A 17,310-nucleotide genomic window follows, 5' to 3' on the forward strand; every position below is an offset into this window, starting at 1 on the left:
GGTCACAGTGTGCAACTGTCATAATCACCATCGATAGTGAGTCACAGTGTGCAACTGTCATAATCACCATCGATAGTGAGGGTCACAGCGTGCAACTGTCATAATCACCATCGATAGTGAGGGTCACAGCGTGCAACTGTCATAATCACCATCGATAGTGAGGGTCACAGTGTGCAACTGTCATAATCACCATCGATAGTGAGTCACAGTGTGCAACTGTCATAATCACCATCGATAGTGAGGGTCACAGCGTGCAACTGTCATAATCACCATCGATAGTGAGGGTCACAGCGTGCAACTGTCATAATCACCATCGATAGTGAGGGTCACAGTGTGCAACTGTCATAATCACCATCGATAGTGAGGGTCACGGCGTGCAACTGTCATAATCACCATCGATAGTGAGGGTCATAGCGTGCAACTGTCATAATCACCATCGATAGTGAGGGTCATAGCGTGCAACTGTCATACTCACCATCGAAAGTGAGGGTCACAGCGTGCAACTGTCATAATCACCATCGATAGTGAGTCACAGTGTGCAACTGTCATAATCACCATCGATAGTGAGGGTCACAGCGTGCAACTGTCATAATCACCATCGATAGTGAGGGTCATAGCGTGCAACTGTCATAATCACCATCGATAGTGAGGGTCACAGTGTGCAACTGTCATAATCACCATCGATAGTGAGGGTCACGGCGTGCAACTGTCATAATCACCATCGATAGTGAGGGTCATAGCGTGCAACTGTCATAATCACCATCGATAGTGAGGGTCACAGCGTGCAACTGTCATAATCACCATCGATAGTGAGTCACAGTGTGCAACTGTCATAATCACCATCGATAGTGAGGGTCACAGTGTGCAACTGTCATAATCACCATCGATAGTGAGGGTCACGGCGTGCAACTGTCATAATCACCATCGATAGTGAGGGTCACAGTGTGCAACTGTCATAATCACCATCGATAGTGAGGGTCACAGCGTGCAACTGTCATAATCACCATCGATAGTGAGGGTCACAGCGTGCAACTGTCATAATCACCATCGATAGTGAGGGTCACGGCGTGCAACTGTCATAATCACCATCGATAGTGAGGGTCATAGCGTGCAACTGTCATAATCACCATCGATAGTGAGGGTCATAGCGTGCAACTGTCATAATCACCATCGATAGTGAGGGTCACAGCGTGCAACTGTCATAATCACCATCGATAGTGAGGGTCACGGCGTGCAACTGTCATAATCACCATCGATAGTGAGGGTCGCAGTGTGCAACTGTCATAATCACCATCGATAGTGAGGGTCACAGCGTGCAACTGTCATAATCACCATCGATAGTGAGGGTCACAGCGTGCAACTGTCATAATCACCATCGATAGTGAGGGTCACGGCGTGCAACTGTCATAATCACCATCGATAGTGAGGGTCACAGTGTGCAACTGTCATAATCACCATCGATAGTGAGGGTCACAGCGTGCAACTGTCATAATCACCATCGATAGTGAGGGTCACGGCGTGCAACTGTCATAATCACCATCGATAGTGTGGGTCACGGCGTGCAACTGTCATAATCACCATCGATAGTGAGGGTCATAGCGTGCAACTGTCATAATCACCATCGATAGTGAGGGTCATAGCGTGCAACTGTCATAATCACCATCGATAGTGAGGGTCACAGCGTGCAACTGTCATAATCACCATCGATAGTGAGGGTCACAGCGTGCAACTGTCATAATCACCATCGATAGTGAGGGTCACTGCGTGCAACTGTCATAATCACCATCGATAGTGAGGGTCATAGCGTGCAACTGTCATAATCACCATCGATAGTGAGTCACAGTGTGCAACTGTCATAATCACCATCGATGGTGAGGGTCACAGCGTGCAACTGTCATAATCACCATCGATAGTGAGGGTCACAGCGTGCAACTGTCATAATCACCATCGATAGTGAGTCACAGCGTGCAACTGTCATAATCACCATCGATAGTGAGGGTCACAGCGTCACAGCATGATCATTTCAGTCAACAACCTTCGGCCAGCTGCTACATTAAAAATAAAAAATAAAAAAAACTGTAATGTAAGATCCCCACAGTACAATAGGTTTAACAGCCATTTCTATACAAACAGCACAGAAAGTGTGCAGTGCATATACAAGGTTCACACCATAACCTGATTATCAGTGTATACCCAGTGAGTAGGTGCAAACACAAAATAAACTGAAGATAAATACCCAAATATTGGAGCAATCAAAAGAGTTGTATACATTCTCAAGAACCTGTTCACAAGGGAAACTGTCTCAGGTAGTAACGTTTTAGGGGTATAAGCTTGAATAGATTCCAGTAAGTGAAGCTTGATCCTCAAAAACAGACTGCACCTGAGGAAGACGTTTATTCGTCAAAACGTGTTGTGCTTATTGGAAGACAGCATTACTGCATTTTGAATGCCTTTCCTGTGCCTCTTCCATATGCACATGGGGGGAATACTGTGTCACCCTCCCCGCCCCCCCCCCCCCCCTCTGATGTTTCGCAGGCCCCATCCCCAAACAATGTCTGAATTGCAGTCTGAATGGCCCCTTACGCGGCGGCAAGGTTTCACCCCATTCAGTACGGGCCAGTTGGAGTGATTAACCAGCTGTGTGTATTAATGGGAGCCCATGTGTGATTGTGGATGGGAGACTTACCACTGAATGTGCACTATTATAATAAACTGTCTGACTGTTTGACAGGATGGAGAGCTGATCTACACAGACTGGAAAATGGAGAAAGATGGCGACACCGGGAAATTAATTAGTGAGTGTCAGCTGGATTCATAGTCGCCACCTACGCATTTGGATGTGCTTGAAAGGTTAGGGGGGGGGGGCATTCTTTAGGTGGGAAGTGTCGTTCCTTAGGGGAGCCATTGAAAGGTGGGGAGTGTCATTCCTAAGGGCAGCCATTGAAAGTTGGGGAGCTCTGTTCCTTAGGGGATCCATTGAAAGTTGGGGAGCTCTGTTCCTTAGGGGATCCATTGAAAGTTGGGGAGCTTTGTTCCTTAGGGGAGCCATTAAAAGGTGGGAGGGTGCATTCCTTAGGGGAGCCATTGAAAGGTGGGGGGAGGCATTCATTAGAGGAGCCATTAAAAGTTGGGGATCTCCGTTCCTTAGGGGACATTGAAAGGTGGGGAGTGTCGTTCCTTAGGGGAGCCATTGAAAGGTGGGGAGTGTTTTTCCTTAGCAGAGCCATTGAAAGGTGGGTAGTGTCGTTCCTTATGGGAGCCATTGAAAGGTGGGGAGTGTCGTTTCTTATAGGAGCCATTGAAAGGTGGGGAGTATCGTTCCTTAGGGGGCCCATTGAAAGGTGGGGAATTTCATTCCTTAGGGGAGCCATTGAAATGTGGGGAGTGCCGTTCCTTAGGGGAGCCATTGAAAGGTGGGGAGCTCTGTTCCTTAGGGGAGCAATTGAAAGGTGGGGAGTGTCGTTCCTTAGGGGATCCATTGAAAGGTGGGGAGTGTCGTTCCTAAGGGCAGCCATTGAAAGTTGGGGAGCTCCGTTCCTTATGGGATCCATTGAAAGTTGGGGAGCTCTGTTCCTCAGGGGAGCCATTAAAAGGTGGGGAGAGGCATTCCTTAGGGGAGCCATTGAATAGTGGGGGGAGGCAATTATTAGGGGAGCCATTAAAATTGGGGATCTCCGTTCCTTTGGGGAGCCATTGAAAGGTGGGGAGAGTTGTTCCTTAGGGGAGCCATTGAAAGGTGGGGAGTGTTGTTCCTTAGGGGAGCCATTAAAAGGTGGGGAGTGTTGTTCCTTAGGGGAACCATTGAAAGGTGGGGAGTGTCGTTCCTTATGGGAGCCATTGAAAGGTGGGGAGTGTCGTTCCTTAGGGGAGCCATTGAAAGGTGGGGAGTTTCATTCCTTAGGGGAGCCATTGCAAGGTGGGGAGTGCCGTTCCTTAGGGGAGCCATTGAAAGGTGGGGAGTGCAATTCCTTAGGGGAGCCATTGAAAGGTGGGGAGTGCCATTCCTTAGGACAGCCATTGAAAGGTGGGGAGTGCCATTCCTTAGGGCAGCCGTTGAAAGATGAGGAGTGCCGCTCTTTAGGGCAGCCATTGAAAGGTGGGGAGCTCCGTTCCTTAGGACCACCATTGAAAGGTGGGGAGTGTCGTTCCTTAGGACCACCATTGAAAGGTGGGGAGCTCCGTTCCTTAGGGGAGCAATTGAAAGGTGGGGAGTGTCGTTCCTTAGGGGATCCATTGAAAGGTGGGGAGTGTCGTTCCTAAGGGCAGCCATTGAAAGTTGGGGAGCTCCGTTCCTATGGGCAGCCATTGAAAGGTGGGGGGAGGCATTCGTTAGGGGAGCCATTGAAAGGTGGGGGGAGGCATTCCTTAGGGGAGCCATTGAAAGGTGGGGGGAGGCATTCCTTAGGGGAGCCAATTAAAGGTGTGGGGATGCATTCCTTAGGGGAGCCAATTAAAGGTGTGGGGATGCATTCCTTAGGGGAGCCATTGAAAGGTGGGGAGTGTCGTTCCTTAGGGGAGCCATTGAAAGGTGGGGAGTGTCGTTCCTTAGGGGAGCCATTGAAAGGTGGGGAGTGTCGTTCCTTATGGGAGCCATTGAAAGGTTGCGGGAGGCATTCCTTAGGGGAGCCATTGAAAGGTGGGGGGAGGCATTCCTTAGGGGAGCCATTGAAAGGTGGGGAGTGTCGTTTCTTAGAGGAGCCATTGAAAGGTGGGGAGTGCCATTCGTTAGGGGAGTCATTGAAAGGTGGGGGGAGGCATTGAAAGGTGTGGGGAGGCATTCCTTAGGGGAGCCATTGAAAGGTAGGAAGTGTCGTTCCTTAGGGGAGCTATTAAAAGTTAGGGAGCTCCGTTCCTTAGGACCACCATTGAATGGTGGGGCACGTCTGTTACACATCTTTGTTGTGGTTTCAGGCTCCAAGCCCTTGCAGGCATACAGCGTACATGATGGCGCAGTGCACACAGTGCAAAGGTCTCCATTCATTCAGGACATTGTTCTCACAGTCGGAGGATGGAGTTTGGCGATCTGGAAAGAAGGCGTAAATGTACGTATCAGCCCCTTTACTGCCGAGCCTTCCAATAAATGGCATCAAATGGTGATAAGATTATATAATCCTGATTCTGAAAAATAGCAATTTTGTTGTTTTATTACTTTGCTTCATTCTCTGCTGTGTGTTCACAAAAAAGGAAATCTATATATTTATTAATCATTTAATGGAACTTAATTATTTAGTTTTAAACAATGTATAAAGATACTTTTTACCTGTGTGAGCTGTGCCATGCTCCCCCTCGCTCTATAACCGCACACTGTGCCATGCTCCCCCTCGCTCTATACCCGCACACTGTGCCATGCTCCCCCTCGCTCTATACCCGCACACTATGCCAGGCTCCCCCTCGCTCTATATCCGCACACTATGCCAGGCTCCCCCTCGCTCTATACCCGCACACTGTGCCAGGCTCCCCCTCGCTCTGTAACCGCACACTGTGCCATGCTCTCCCTCGTTCTATACCCGCACACTGTGCAAGGCTCCCCCTCGCTCTAAACCCGCACACTATGCCAGGCTCCCCCTCGCTCTATAATTGCACACTATGCCAGGCTCCCCCTCGCTCTATAACCGCACACTATGCCAGGCTCCCCCTCGCTCTATAACCGCACACTATGCCAGGCTCCCCCTCGCTCTATAACCGCACACTATGCCAGGCTCCCCCTCGCTCTATAACCGCACACTGTGCCAGACTCCTCCTCACTCTATAACCACACACTATGCCAGGCTCCCCCTCGCTCTATAACCACACACTATGCCAGGCTCCCCCTCGCTCTATAACCGCACACTATGCCAGGCTCCCCCTCGCTCTATAACCGCACACTATGCCAGGATCCCCCTCGCTCTATGACCGCACACTGTGCCAGGCTCCCCCTCGCACTATAACCACACACTGTGACAGGCTCCCCCTCGCACTATAACCACACACTGTGCCCGGCTCCCCCTCGCTCTATAACCGCACCCTATGCAAGGCTCCCTCTCGCTCTATAACCGCTCACTATGCCAGGCTCCCCCTCGCTCTATGCCACACTGTTCCATGCTCCCCCTTGCTCTATAACCGCTCACTATGCCAGGCTCCCCCTCGCTCTATAACCGCTCATTATTCCAGGCTCCCCCTCGCTCTATAACCACACACTATGTCAGGCTCCCCCTCGCTCTATAACCGCACACTGTGCCAGGCTCCCCCTCGCTCTATAACCGCACACTATGCCAGGCTCCCCCTCGCTCTATAACCGCACACTATGCCAGGCTCCCCCTCGCTCTATAACCGCTCACTATGCCAGGCTCTCCCTCGCTCTATAACCACACACTGTGCGAGGCTCTCCCTCACTCTATAACCACACACTGTGCCAGGCTCCCCCTCGCTCTATAAACACACACTGTGCCAGGCTCCCCCTCGCTCTATAAACACACACTGTGGCAGGCTCCCCCTCGCTCTATAACCGCACACTATGCCAGGCTCCCCCTCGCTCTATAACCGCTCACTATGCCAGGCTCTCCCTCGCTCTATAACCACACACTGTGCCAGGCTCTCCCTCGCTCTATAACCACACACTGTGCCAGGCTCTCCCTCACTCTATAACCACACACTGTGCCAGGCTCCCCCTCGCTCTATAAACACAAACTATGCCAGGCTCCCCCTCGCTCTATAACCGCACACTATGCCAGGCTCCCCCTCGCTCTATAACCGCTCACTATGCCAGGCTCTCCCTCGCTCTATAACCACACACTGTGCCAGGCTCTCCCTCGCTCTATAACCACACACTGTGCCAGGCTCCCCCTCGCTCTATAAACACACACTGTGCCAGGCTCCCCCTCGCTCTATAAACACACACTTTGCCAGGCTCCCCCTCGCTCTATAACCACTCACTATGCCAGGCTCCCCCTCGCTCTATAACCGCACACTGTGCCAGGCTCCCCCTCGCTCTATAACCGCACACTATGCCAGGCTCCACCTCGCTTTATAACCGCACACTGTGCCAGACTCCCCCTCGCTCTATAACCGCACACTATGACAGGCTCCCCCTCGCTCTATAACCGCTCACTATGCCAGGCTCTCCCTCGCTCTATAACCACACACTGTGCCAGGCTCCCCCTCACTCTATAATCACACACTGTGCCAGGCTCCCCCTCGCTCTATAAACGCTCACTATGCCAGGTTCCCCCTCGCTCTATAACCACACACTGTGACAGGCTCCCCCTCGCACTATAACCACACACTGTGCCCGGCTCCCCCTCGCTCTATAACTGCACACTATACCAGGCTTGCTCTATAACGGCACACCATGCAAGGCTCCCCCTCGCTCTTTAACTGCACACTATACCAGGCTTGCTCTATAACTGCACACTGTGCCATGCTCCCCCTCGCTCTATAGCCGCACACTATGCCAGGCTCCCCCTCACTCTATAACCGCACACTGTGCAAGGCTTGCTCTATAACCGCACACTATGCCAGGCTCCCCCTTGCTCTATAACCGCACACTGAGCCAGGCTCCCCCTCGCTCTATAACCGCACACTATGCCAGGCTCCCCCTCGCTCTATAACCGCACACTATGCCAAGCTCCCCCTCGCTCTATAACAGCACACTATGCCAGGCTCCACCTAGCTCTATAACCGCACACTGTGCCAGGCTTGCTCTATAACCGCACACTATGCCAGGCTCCCCCTGCTCTATAACCGCTCATTATGCCAGGCTCCCCCTCGCTCTATAACCACACACTATGCCAGGCTCCCCCTCACTCTATAACCGCACACTGTGCCAGGCTCCCCCTCGCTCTATTACCACACACTGTGCAAGGCTCCCCTCGCTCTATAACTGCACACTATACCAGGCTTGCTCTATAACCGCACACTATGCCAGGCTCCCCCTCGCTCGATAACCGCACACTATGCCAGGATCCCCCTCGCTCTATGACTGCACACTGTGCCAGGTTCCCCCTCGCACTATAAACGCACACTGTGCCAGGTTCCCCCTCGCACTATAAACGCACACTGTGACAGGCTCCCCCTCGCACTATAACCACACACTGTGCCCGGCTCCCCCTCGCTCTATAACTGCACACTATACCAGGCTTGCTCTATAACCGCACACCATGCCAGGCTCCCCCTCGCTCTATAACCGCACACTATGCCAGGCTCCCCCTCGCTCTATAACGGCACACCATGCCAGGCTCCCCCTCGCTCTATAACTGCACACTATACCAGGCTTGCTCTATAGCCGCACACTGTGCCATGCTCCGCCTCGCTCTATAGCCGCACACTATGCCAGGCTCCCCCTCACTCTATAACCGCACACTGAGCCAGGCTCCCCCTCGCTCTATAACCGCACACTGTGCCATGCTCCCCCTCGCTCTATAACCGCACACTATGCCAGGCTCCCCCTCGCTCTATAACCGCACACTGTGCCATGCTCCCCCTCGCTCTATAACCGCACACTGTGCCATGCTCCCCCTCGCTCTATAACCGCACACTATGCCAGGCTTGCTCTATAACCGCACACTATGCCAGGCTCCCCCTCGCTCTATAACCGCACACTGAGCCAGGCTCCCCCTCGCTCTATAACAGCACACTGTGTCATGCTCCCCCTCACTCTATAACCGCACACTGAGCCAGTCTCCCCCTCGCTCTATAACCGCACACTGTGCCATGCTCCCCCTCGCTCTATAACCGCACACTATGCCAGGCTCCCCCTCGCTCTATAACCGCACACTGTGCCATGCTCCCCCTCGCTCTATAACCGCACACTGTGCCAGGCTTGCTCTATAACCGCACACTATGCCAGGTTCCCCCTCGCACTATAAACGCACACTGTGACAGGCTCCCCCTCGCACTATAACCACACACTGTGCCCGGCTCCCCCTCGCTCTATAACTGCACACTATACCAGGCTTGCTCTATAACCGCACACCATGCCAGGCTCCCCCTCGCTCTATAACCGCACACTATGCCAGGCTCCCCCTCGCTCTATAACTGCACACTATACCAGGCTTGCTCTATAACCGCACACTATGCCAGGCTCCCCCTCGCTCTATAACCGCACACTGAGCCAGGCTCCCCCTCGCTCTATAACCGCACACTGAGCCAGGCTCCCCCTCGCTCTATAACCGCACACTGTGCCATGCTCCCCCTCGCTCTATAACTGCACACTATGCCAGGACCCCCCTCAGCTCTATAACCGCACACTATGCCATGCTCCACCTCGCTCTTCAACCGCACACTGAGCCAGGCTCCCCCTCGCTCTATAACCGCACACTGTGCCATGCTCCCCCTCGCTCTATAACCGCACACTGTGCCATGCTCCCCCTCGCTCTATAACTGCACACTATGCCATGCTCCACCTCGCTCTATAACCGCACACTATGCCATGCTCCACCTCGCTCTATAACCGCACACTATGCCAGGCTCCCCCTCGCTCTATAACCGCTCACTATGCCAGGCTCCTCCTCGCTCTATAACCGCACACTGTGCCATGCTCCCCCTTGCTCTATAACCGCACACTGTGCCAGGCTCCCCCTCGCTCTATAACTGCACACTATGCCATGCTCCACCTCGCTCTATAACCGCACACTTTGCCAGGCTCCCCTCGCTCTATAACCTCACACTGTGCCAGGCTCCCCCTCGCTCTATAACCGCACACTATGCCAGGCTCCCCCTCGCTCTATACCCGCACACTGTGCCAGGCTCCCCCTCGCTCTATAACCGCACACTGTGCCATGCTCCCCCTCGCTCTATAACCGCACACTATGCCAGGCTCCCCCTCGCTCTATAACCGCACACTGTGCAAGGCTTGCTTTATAACTGCACACTATGCCAGGCTCCCCCTCGCTCTATAACCGCACACTGTGCCAGGCTTGCTCTATACCCGCACACTGTGCCAGGCTTGCTCTATAACCGCACACTATGCCAGGCTCCCCCTCGCTCTATAACCGCACACTGAGCCAGGCTCCCCCTCGCTCTATAACCGCACACTGTGTCATGCTCCCCCTCACTCTATAACCGCACACTGAGCCAGTCTCCCCCTCGCTCTATAACCGCACACTGTGCCATGCTCCCCCTCGCTCTATAACCGCACACTGTGCCATGCTCCCCCTCGCTCTATAACCGCACACTATGCCAGGCTCCCCCTCGCTCTATAACCGCACACTGTGCCATGCTCCCCCTCGCTCTATAACCGCACACTGTGACAGGCTTGCTCTATAACCGCACACTATGCCAGGTTCCCCCTCGCACTATAAACGCACACTGTGACAGGCTCCCCCTCGCACTATAACCACACACTGTGCCCGGCTCCCCCTCGCTCTATAACTGCACACTATACCAGGCTTGCTCTATAACCGCACACCATGCCAGGCTCCCCCTCGCTCTATAACCGCACACTATGCCAGGCTCCCCCTCGCTCTATAACGGCACACCATGCCTGGCTCCCCCTCGCTCTATAACTGCACACTATACCAGGCTTGCTCTATAACCGCACACTATGCCAGGCTCCCCCTCGCTCTATAACCGCACACTGTGCCATGCTCCCCCTCGCTCTATAACTGCACACTATGCCAGGACCCCCCTCAGCTCTATAACCGCACTCTATGCCATGCTCCACCTCGCTCTTCAACCGCACACTGAGCCAGGCTCCCCCTCGCTCTATAACCGCACACTGTGCCATGCTCCCCCTTGCTCTATAACCGCACACTGTGCCATGCTCCCCCTTGCTCTATAACCGCACACTGTGCCATGCTCCCCCTTTCTCTATAACCGCACACTGTGCCATGCTCCCCCTTGCTCTATAACCGCACACTGTGCCAGGCTCCCCCTCGCTCTATAACTGCACACTATGCCATGCTCCACCTCGCTCTATAACCGCACACTTTGCCAGGCTCCCCTCGCTCTATAACCACACACTGTGCCAGGCTCCCCCCCGCTCTATAACCGCACACTATGCCAGGCTCCACCTCGCTCTATAACCGCACACTGTGTCATGCTCCCCCTCACTCTATAACCGCACACTATGCCAGGTTCCCCCTCGCTCTATAACCGCACACTATGTCAGGCTCCCCCTCGCTCTGTAACCGCACACTATGCCAGGCTCCCCCTCACTCTATAATTGCACACTATGCCATGCTCCCCCTCGCTCTATAACCGCTCACTATGCCAGGCTCCCCCTCGCTCTATAACCGCACACTATGCCAGGCTCCCCCTCGCTCTATAACCGCACTCTATGCCAGGCTCCCCCTCGCTCTTAACCGCATACTATACCTGGCTCACTTTTTATTGTATTGGTTGTAGTTGGGATTTAATCTTCCCGATGCATTTCCTGGGGATTTATTACCATTTGTTCTTGTTTAGAGTGGTCCTATTCTGCAGTCCTCTTGCTTGCAGAGGAGATACACAGCTGCCCACTGGTCTCTGTCGAGAGCTGGACTTTTCTTTGTTGGCACAGAAGATGGCAATGTTGACATCTGGGATCTTTTGGAGAAAACCCATGAACCGTGCCAGACACAGAACATATCTACAGCTATGATTACATCCATTAAGCCATGGATTGTCTCTGGTAGGTAGATACAACCTTTCGGCATGGTTAGAATGCTATAGCTATATAAAATAAAAAGCGATAGGAATTCACATATCTATCCCTATAGCTCCAACTTTTATCTAATATTACTGACCATTCAGCCCTCGTCGTGCCAGGGACATTGAGGTTAACTTGTCTGGGTATGTACATTGTCTCTTTAATTGAAAAAGCTAGCGCAAATTCCAAATCTTTTGATTATTTGTTTAAAGAAAAAGAAAAAAAACTAATCTCATTCCTACTTTTGTCACGGATTTCTTTTAATTTGTAACCATTTAACAGAATATTTCTGTAAAATATAATTGGTACTATCGCTCACACAGTGCAGTGCTGATCCCTGTTGGCAAAGTATTATGTATATAGCTCATCACTCAGTGTGCGGGCGGCTGACACAAGGAAATCTGGACCTCAGCGATGTGACCTCACACTATGTGACATCATACCAAAGCTGCAGGATGTCCCATGCTGTCATAAAGGACCGTATGTGTGACAGCATGGAATGATCTAGGGACGTTAAGGGATTAAATGTTCCTTATTCCTGGCATTGTGTGGTTCTCCTGGTGTCATGTCATATTGTATATAGACCTCTCGCTTTGCATGTAGGTGAAGACCAGACATATGGTTCATGAATGGAGGATGGTGAGGTCTCCGCCACTGCTGCCCAGTGTTGTCCTCAGTCTGTTTCTTACCATTTATTCATATTGGGCAAAAAAGTATTTTACAGTTTTTATGTATGGAACTTTTTTAATTAAAGGAATACTCCATTTAATTTTTTTGTAGATCTAACCCCAATGATAATACATAGGCATTTAATTCTCCCTTTGAGTTATATCTAAATATCTAATTCTCCCATTGAGTTACTGTATATCTAAACAGCTTGTAAAAGCTTCAGATCTCTTCTCTGAACCCTCTGCAAGCCCTCTACCTCTAACCCAGAACAGAATTTCAGTCTGTGCTACAGAAATATGAAGTTTTACATTCTCGGTGCTGGAGTTGTGACTACACTCCTTAATCACATTTGTGACAGTGTCCCTTTAATAAAGACCATAATATTTATATTAGGAGTAATTAGGAGTAATTCATTATATAAAGACCATAATATTTATATTAGGAGTAATTCATTATGTGTGTGTGTGTAGTGTCCCTTTAATAATGACCGTAATATTTATATTAGGAGTAATTAATTATGTGTGTGTGTAGTGTCCCTTTAATAAAGACTGTAATTATTATATTAGGAGTAATTCATTATTTGTGTGTGTAGTGTCCCTTTAATAAAGACCATAATATTTATATTAGGAGTAATTCATTATGTGTGTGTAGTGTCCCTTTAATAATGACTGTAATATTTATATTAGGAGTAATTCATTGTGTGTGTAGTGTCCCTTTAATAATGACTGTAATATTTATATTAGGAGTAATTCATTATGTGTGTGTGTAGTGTCCCTTTAATAATGACTGTAATATTTATATTAGGAGTAATTCATTATGTGTGTGTAGTGTCCCTTTAATAATGACTGTAATATTTATATTAGGAGTAATTCATTATGTTTGTGTGTAGTGTCCCTTTAATAATGACTGTAATATTTATATTAGGAGTAATTCATTATGTGTGTGTGTAGTGTCCCTTTAATAATGACTGTAATATTTATATTAGGAGTAATTCATTATGTATGTGAGTGTCCCTTTAATAATGACTTTAATATTTATATTAGGAGTAGTTCATTATGTGTGTGTAGTGTCCCTTTAATAATGACTAATATTTTTACTAATTCATTATGTTCATTATGTTTATTTTTACTAATTCATTAATATTTTTACTAATTCATTATTCATTATGTATGTGAGTGTCCCTTTAATAATGACTGTAATATTTATATTAGGAGTAATTCATTATGTGTGTGTGTGTGTGTAGTGTCCCTTTAATAATGACTGTAATATTTATATTAGGAGTAATTCATTATGTGTGTGTGTAGTGTCCCTTTAATAAAGACCATAATATTTATATTAGGAGTAATTCATCATGTGTGTGTAGTGTCCCTTTAATAATGACTGTAATATTTATATTAGGAGTAATTCATTATGTGTGTGTGTAGTGTCCCTTTAATAATGACTGTAATATTTATATTAGGAGTAATTCATTATGTGTGTGTAGTGTCCCTTTAATAAAGACCATGATATTTATATTAGGAGTAATTCATTATGTGTGTGTAGTGTCCCTTTAATAATGACTTTAATATTTATATTAGGAGTAATTCATTATGTATGTGAGTGTCCCTTTAATAATGACTTTAATATTTATATTAGGAGTAATTCATTATGTGTGTGTAGTGTCCCTTTAATAATGACTAATATTTTTACTAATTCATTATGTTCATTATGTTTATTTTTACTAATTCATTAATATTTTTACTAATTCATTATTCATTATGTATGTGAGTGTCCCTTTAATAATGACTGTAATATTTATATTAGGAGTAATTCATTATGTGTGTGTGTGTGTGGTGTCCCTTTAATAATGACTGTAATATTTATATTAGGAGTAATTCATTATGTGTGTGTGTAGTGTCCCTTTAATAATGACTGTAATATTTATATTAGGAGTAATTCATTATTTGTGTGTGTGAGTGTCCCTTTAATAAAGACCATAATATTTATATTAGGAGTAATTCATTATGTGTGTGTAGTGTCCCTTTAATAATGACTGTAATATTTATATTAGGAGTAATTCATTGTGTGTGTAGTGTCCCTTTAATAATGACTGTAATATTTATATTAGGAGTAATTCATTATGCGTGTGTGTAGTGTCCCTTTAATAAAGACCATGATATTTATATTAGGAGTAATTCATTATGTTTGTGTGTAGTGTCCCTTTAATAATGACTGTAATATTTATATTAGGAGTAATTCATTATGTGTGTGTGTAGTGTCCCTTTAATAAAGACCATGATATTTATATTAGGAGTAATTCATTATGTGTGTGTAGTGTCCCTTTAATAATGACTGTAATATTTATATTAGGAGTAATTCATTATGTGTGTGTAGTGTCCCTTTAATAATGACTGTAATATTTATATTAGGAGTAATTCATTATGTGTGTGTGTAGTGTCCCTTTAATAAAGACCATAATATTTATATTAGGAGTAATTCATTATGTGTGTGTGTAGTGTCCCTTTAATAATGACTGTAATATTTATATTAGGAGTAATTCATTATGTGTGTGTGTAGTGTCCCTTTAATAATGACTGTAATATTTATATTAGGAGTAATTCATTATGTGTGTGTAGTGTCCCTTTAATAAAGACCATGATATTTATATTAGGAGTAATTCATTATGTGTGTGTGTGTGTAGTGTCCCTTTAATAATGACTGTAATATTTATATTAGGAGTAATTCATTATGTGTGTGTGTAGTGTCCCTTTAATAAAGACCATAATATTTATATTAGGAGTAATTCATTATGTGTGTGTAGTGTCCCTTTAATAATGACTGTAATATTTATATTAGGAGTAATTCATTATGTGTGTGTGTAGTGTCCCTTTAATAATGACTAATATTTATATTAGGAGTAATTCATTATGTGTGTGTGTAGTGTCCCTTTAATAATGACTGTAATATTTATATTAGGAGTAATTCATTATGTGTGTATTATCTGCAAGATACAACCAACAGTTCATACTAAATAATCTATTTTATATCTTTTATTGTGGGTTATACCTCACGTCAGTTTGTTACGTTGACGAATGTGATAAGGCTGGTTATTTTACTGATTCCATTGTTCCATATGCCATTGTTATCTGCCGGGGCCAAACTCATGTAATGCCCCAGACGAGCTCCAGGATTCATGGTTTCGGAGTTTTTTCATGGTAACCCGCGGCAATGTTCTCAATGGCCCGGAGCACAAGGGAGCCATACACCAACTCTGTAACAGGCTATCTGGGTCCTCCTTCCCTCCTACAGTCCAGGCATCTATGATCTGCCCACCAGCCCATACAGACACCCCTCGTAACGGCCCTGCAGAAAGGGAAGAATTGGTCTGGATCTTGAGGACGCCACAATTGGGGCTCAAGAACCCTGTCAACTTCTGCCAGTATACGTGTTTGTAATGTGTAACTCTTCTTTTATTACAGCCAAGCAGCATTTCCTGGCTGTCGGTGATGACCTCGGGACTCTACACATATTAGAAATCCCATGGACTCTGCACCATCCTTCTGCCAATGAGGTTTGATTTGTTATCGGTGTCTGTGTGCAGAGTAGCAGAGCCTATCTTTCTATTCACTATTCAAACTGTGAGCTTCTTTTACACAGATTTACACCATCCAAAGTTACTGTGATCGAGAAGTCAAACACCTCGAATACTCAGAGCAGCGAAAAGAGGGAAGGAAACTCGTAAAGACACCAGTGGAAGTGTCTCCAGCCAGCAAGCTCGATGTAAGTGCCAGCCTTTCGATCATAACACCACGGAGGGAATACTGAATGCTTTATCAATGGAGTTTGCTTGAAAGTAGGCAATTTAAAGTAGGAGTTAAAACAACAGGAGTTATTAAACTACAAGCGAGTTTAACCCAAGAGGGTAAATATTGTTTTTGCTCACTTGTGTTTTTGGTAAGTGGGGGTGAGTGCTAGCAATATTGCGGGTTTTACTCAGTGTCCATCCTGCTGCATGTATGCATGCCTGGATAAATCTGTCCAGGGTCCATACCTCTGTGGTGGGTGTGAGCGAGTGGCTTTTCTGGAAGCTCAAATTGGAGATCTGGAGAATAGGGATGCACCGAAATGAAAAATCTGGGCCAAAACCGAAAATTCAGGATGACTTTGGCCGGAAATAACCTTTTTCCCCCAAATGATTTAAAAAAAAAAAAAGTTTTTTTCCTATAATTTTATTAATATTAGACTTTTTAATGAATTTTTAATTAATCTAATATGAAAAACTTCCCTTCTCCCTTAGTGGTGCACCCTGCTTAATGTTCCTCTCCCCTCCTTCTTTTTTAGTGTTCTTTCCCCCCTCCTCCCCAGTCCTATTGTGTGTGTCTCTCCCGTGTCCCATAGTATTTGTTTCTCCCCCCTCCCCTGTCCCTTAGTGTTCTGTTCTTCCCCCCCATCCCATAGTGTTCTCCCCCCCCATCCCCTGTCCTATAGTGTTCTTCCCCCCGTCTCATAGTGTTCTTCCCCCCCTCCCCTGTCCCATAGTATCATTTAAAGGAGGAACACCCATTAGCTCTCCTGAACAAAGGGCTTAGTTAATTGGCTGAAGGCCTCACCCTGTGACCCCCATGTAAGTCAAACTATGAAAAGATGAGATTATCAAGGTGTACGTAGCAGGAGTGCAAGAACGGACATAGATCCAATTTGATCTTTGTTATATTCAGGGGAACCCAAATTGTTTCAAGTGCTTGTGGAGAAGCTTGAATTAGACACCAGAGGTGTCTGACCTTTATTTTGTCAGTTGTGTTTTCATACATTAAAAAGTGCTTACGTGCAAATACTCATAGAACAGTAGAAGGAAGGGAGTACAGATAAGACATAGGGATGAACATCATGTACATATAACAGATAAGTTCCGGGAAAGAGACGGAACCGACTGATTTAGAAGAGACAGCTCAGGTGGGGGCTATCTGCTTAATGTTCCTCTCCCCTCCTTCTTTTTTAGTGTTCTTTCCCCCCTCCTCCCCAGTCCTATTGTGTGTGTCTCTCCCGTGTCCCATAGT

The 17,310-nt window shown here is 47.3% G+C and overlaps 1 protein-coding gene across 1 annotated transcript in view; it reads left to right on the forward strand.

Annotated features, from left to right (window-relative positions):
• Positions 1 to 17,310, forward strand: part of DNAI3 (dynein axonemal intermediate chain 3) — a 102,919-nt gene that overhangs the window by 70,500 nt on the left and 15,109 nt on the right. Inside the window, exons 16-20 of the mRNA XM_063427295.1 lie at positions 2,732 to 2,795; positions 4,912 to 5,042; positions 11,383 to 11,587; positions 15,733 to 15,824; positions 15,911 to 16,033. Of these exons, the coding sequence (XP_063283365.1) occupies positions 2,732 to 2,795; positions 4,912 to 5,042; positions 11,383 to 11,587; positions 15,733 to 15,824; positions 15,911 to 16,033 (615 nt within the window). The remainder of the gene's footprint in view (positions 1 to 2,731; positions 2,796 to 4,911; positions 5,043 to 11,382; positions 11,588 to 15,732; positions 15,825 to 15,910; positions 16,034 to 17,310) is intronic.

Source organism: Pelobates fuscus, chromosome 7, assembly GCF_036172605.1.
Source record: "Pelobates fuscus isolate aPelFus1 chromosome 7, aPelFus1.pri, whole genome shotgun sequence".
Taxonomy (NCBI): Eukaryota; Metazoa; Chordata; class Amphibia; order Anura; family Pelobatidae; genus Pelobates; species Pelobates fuscus.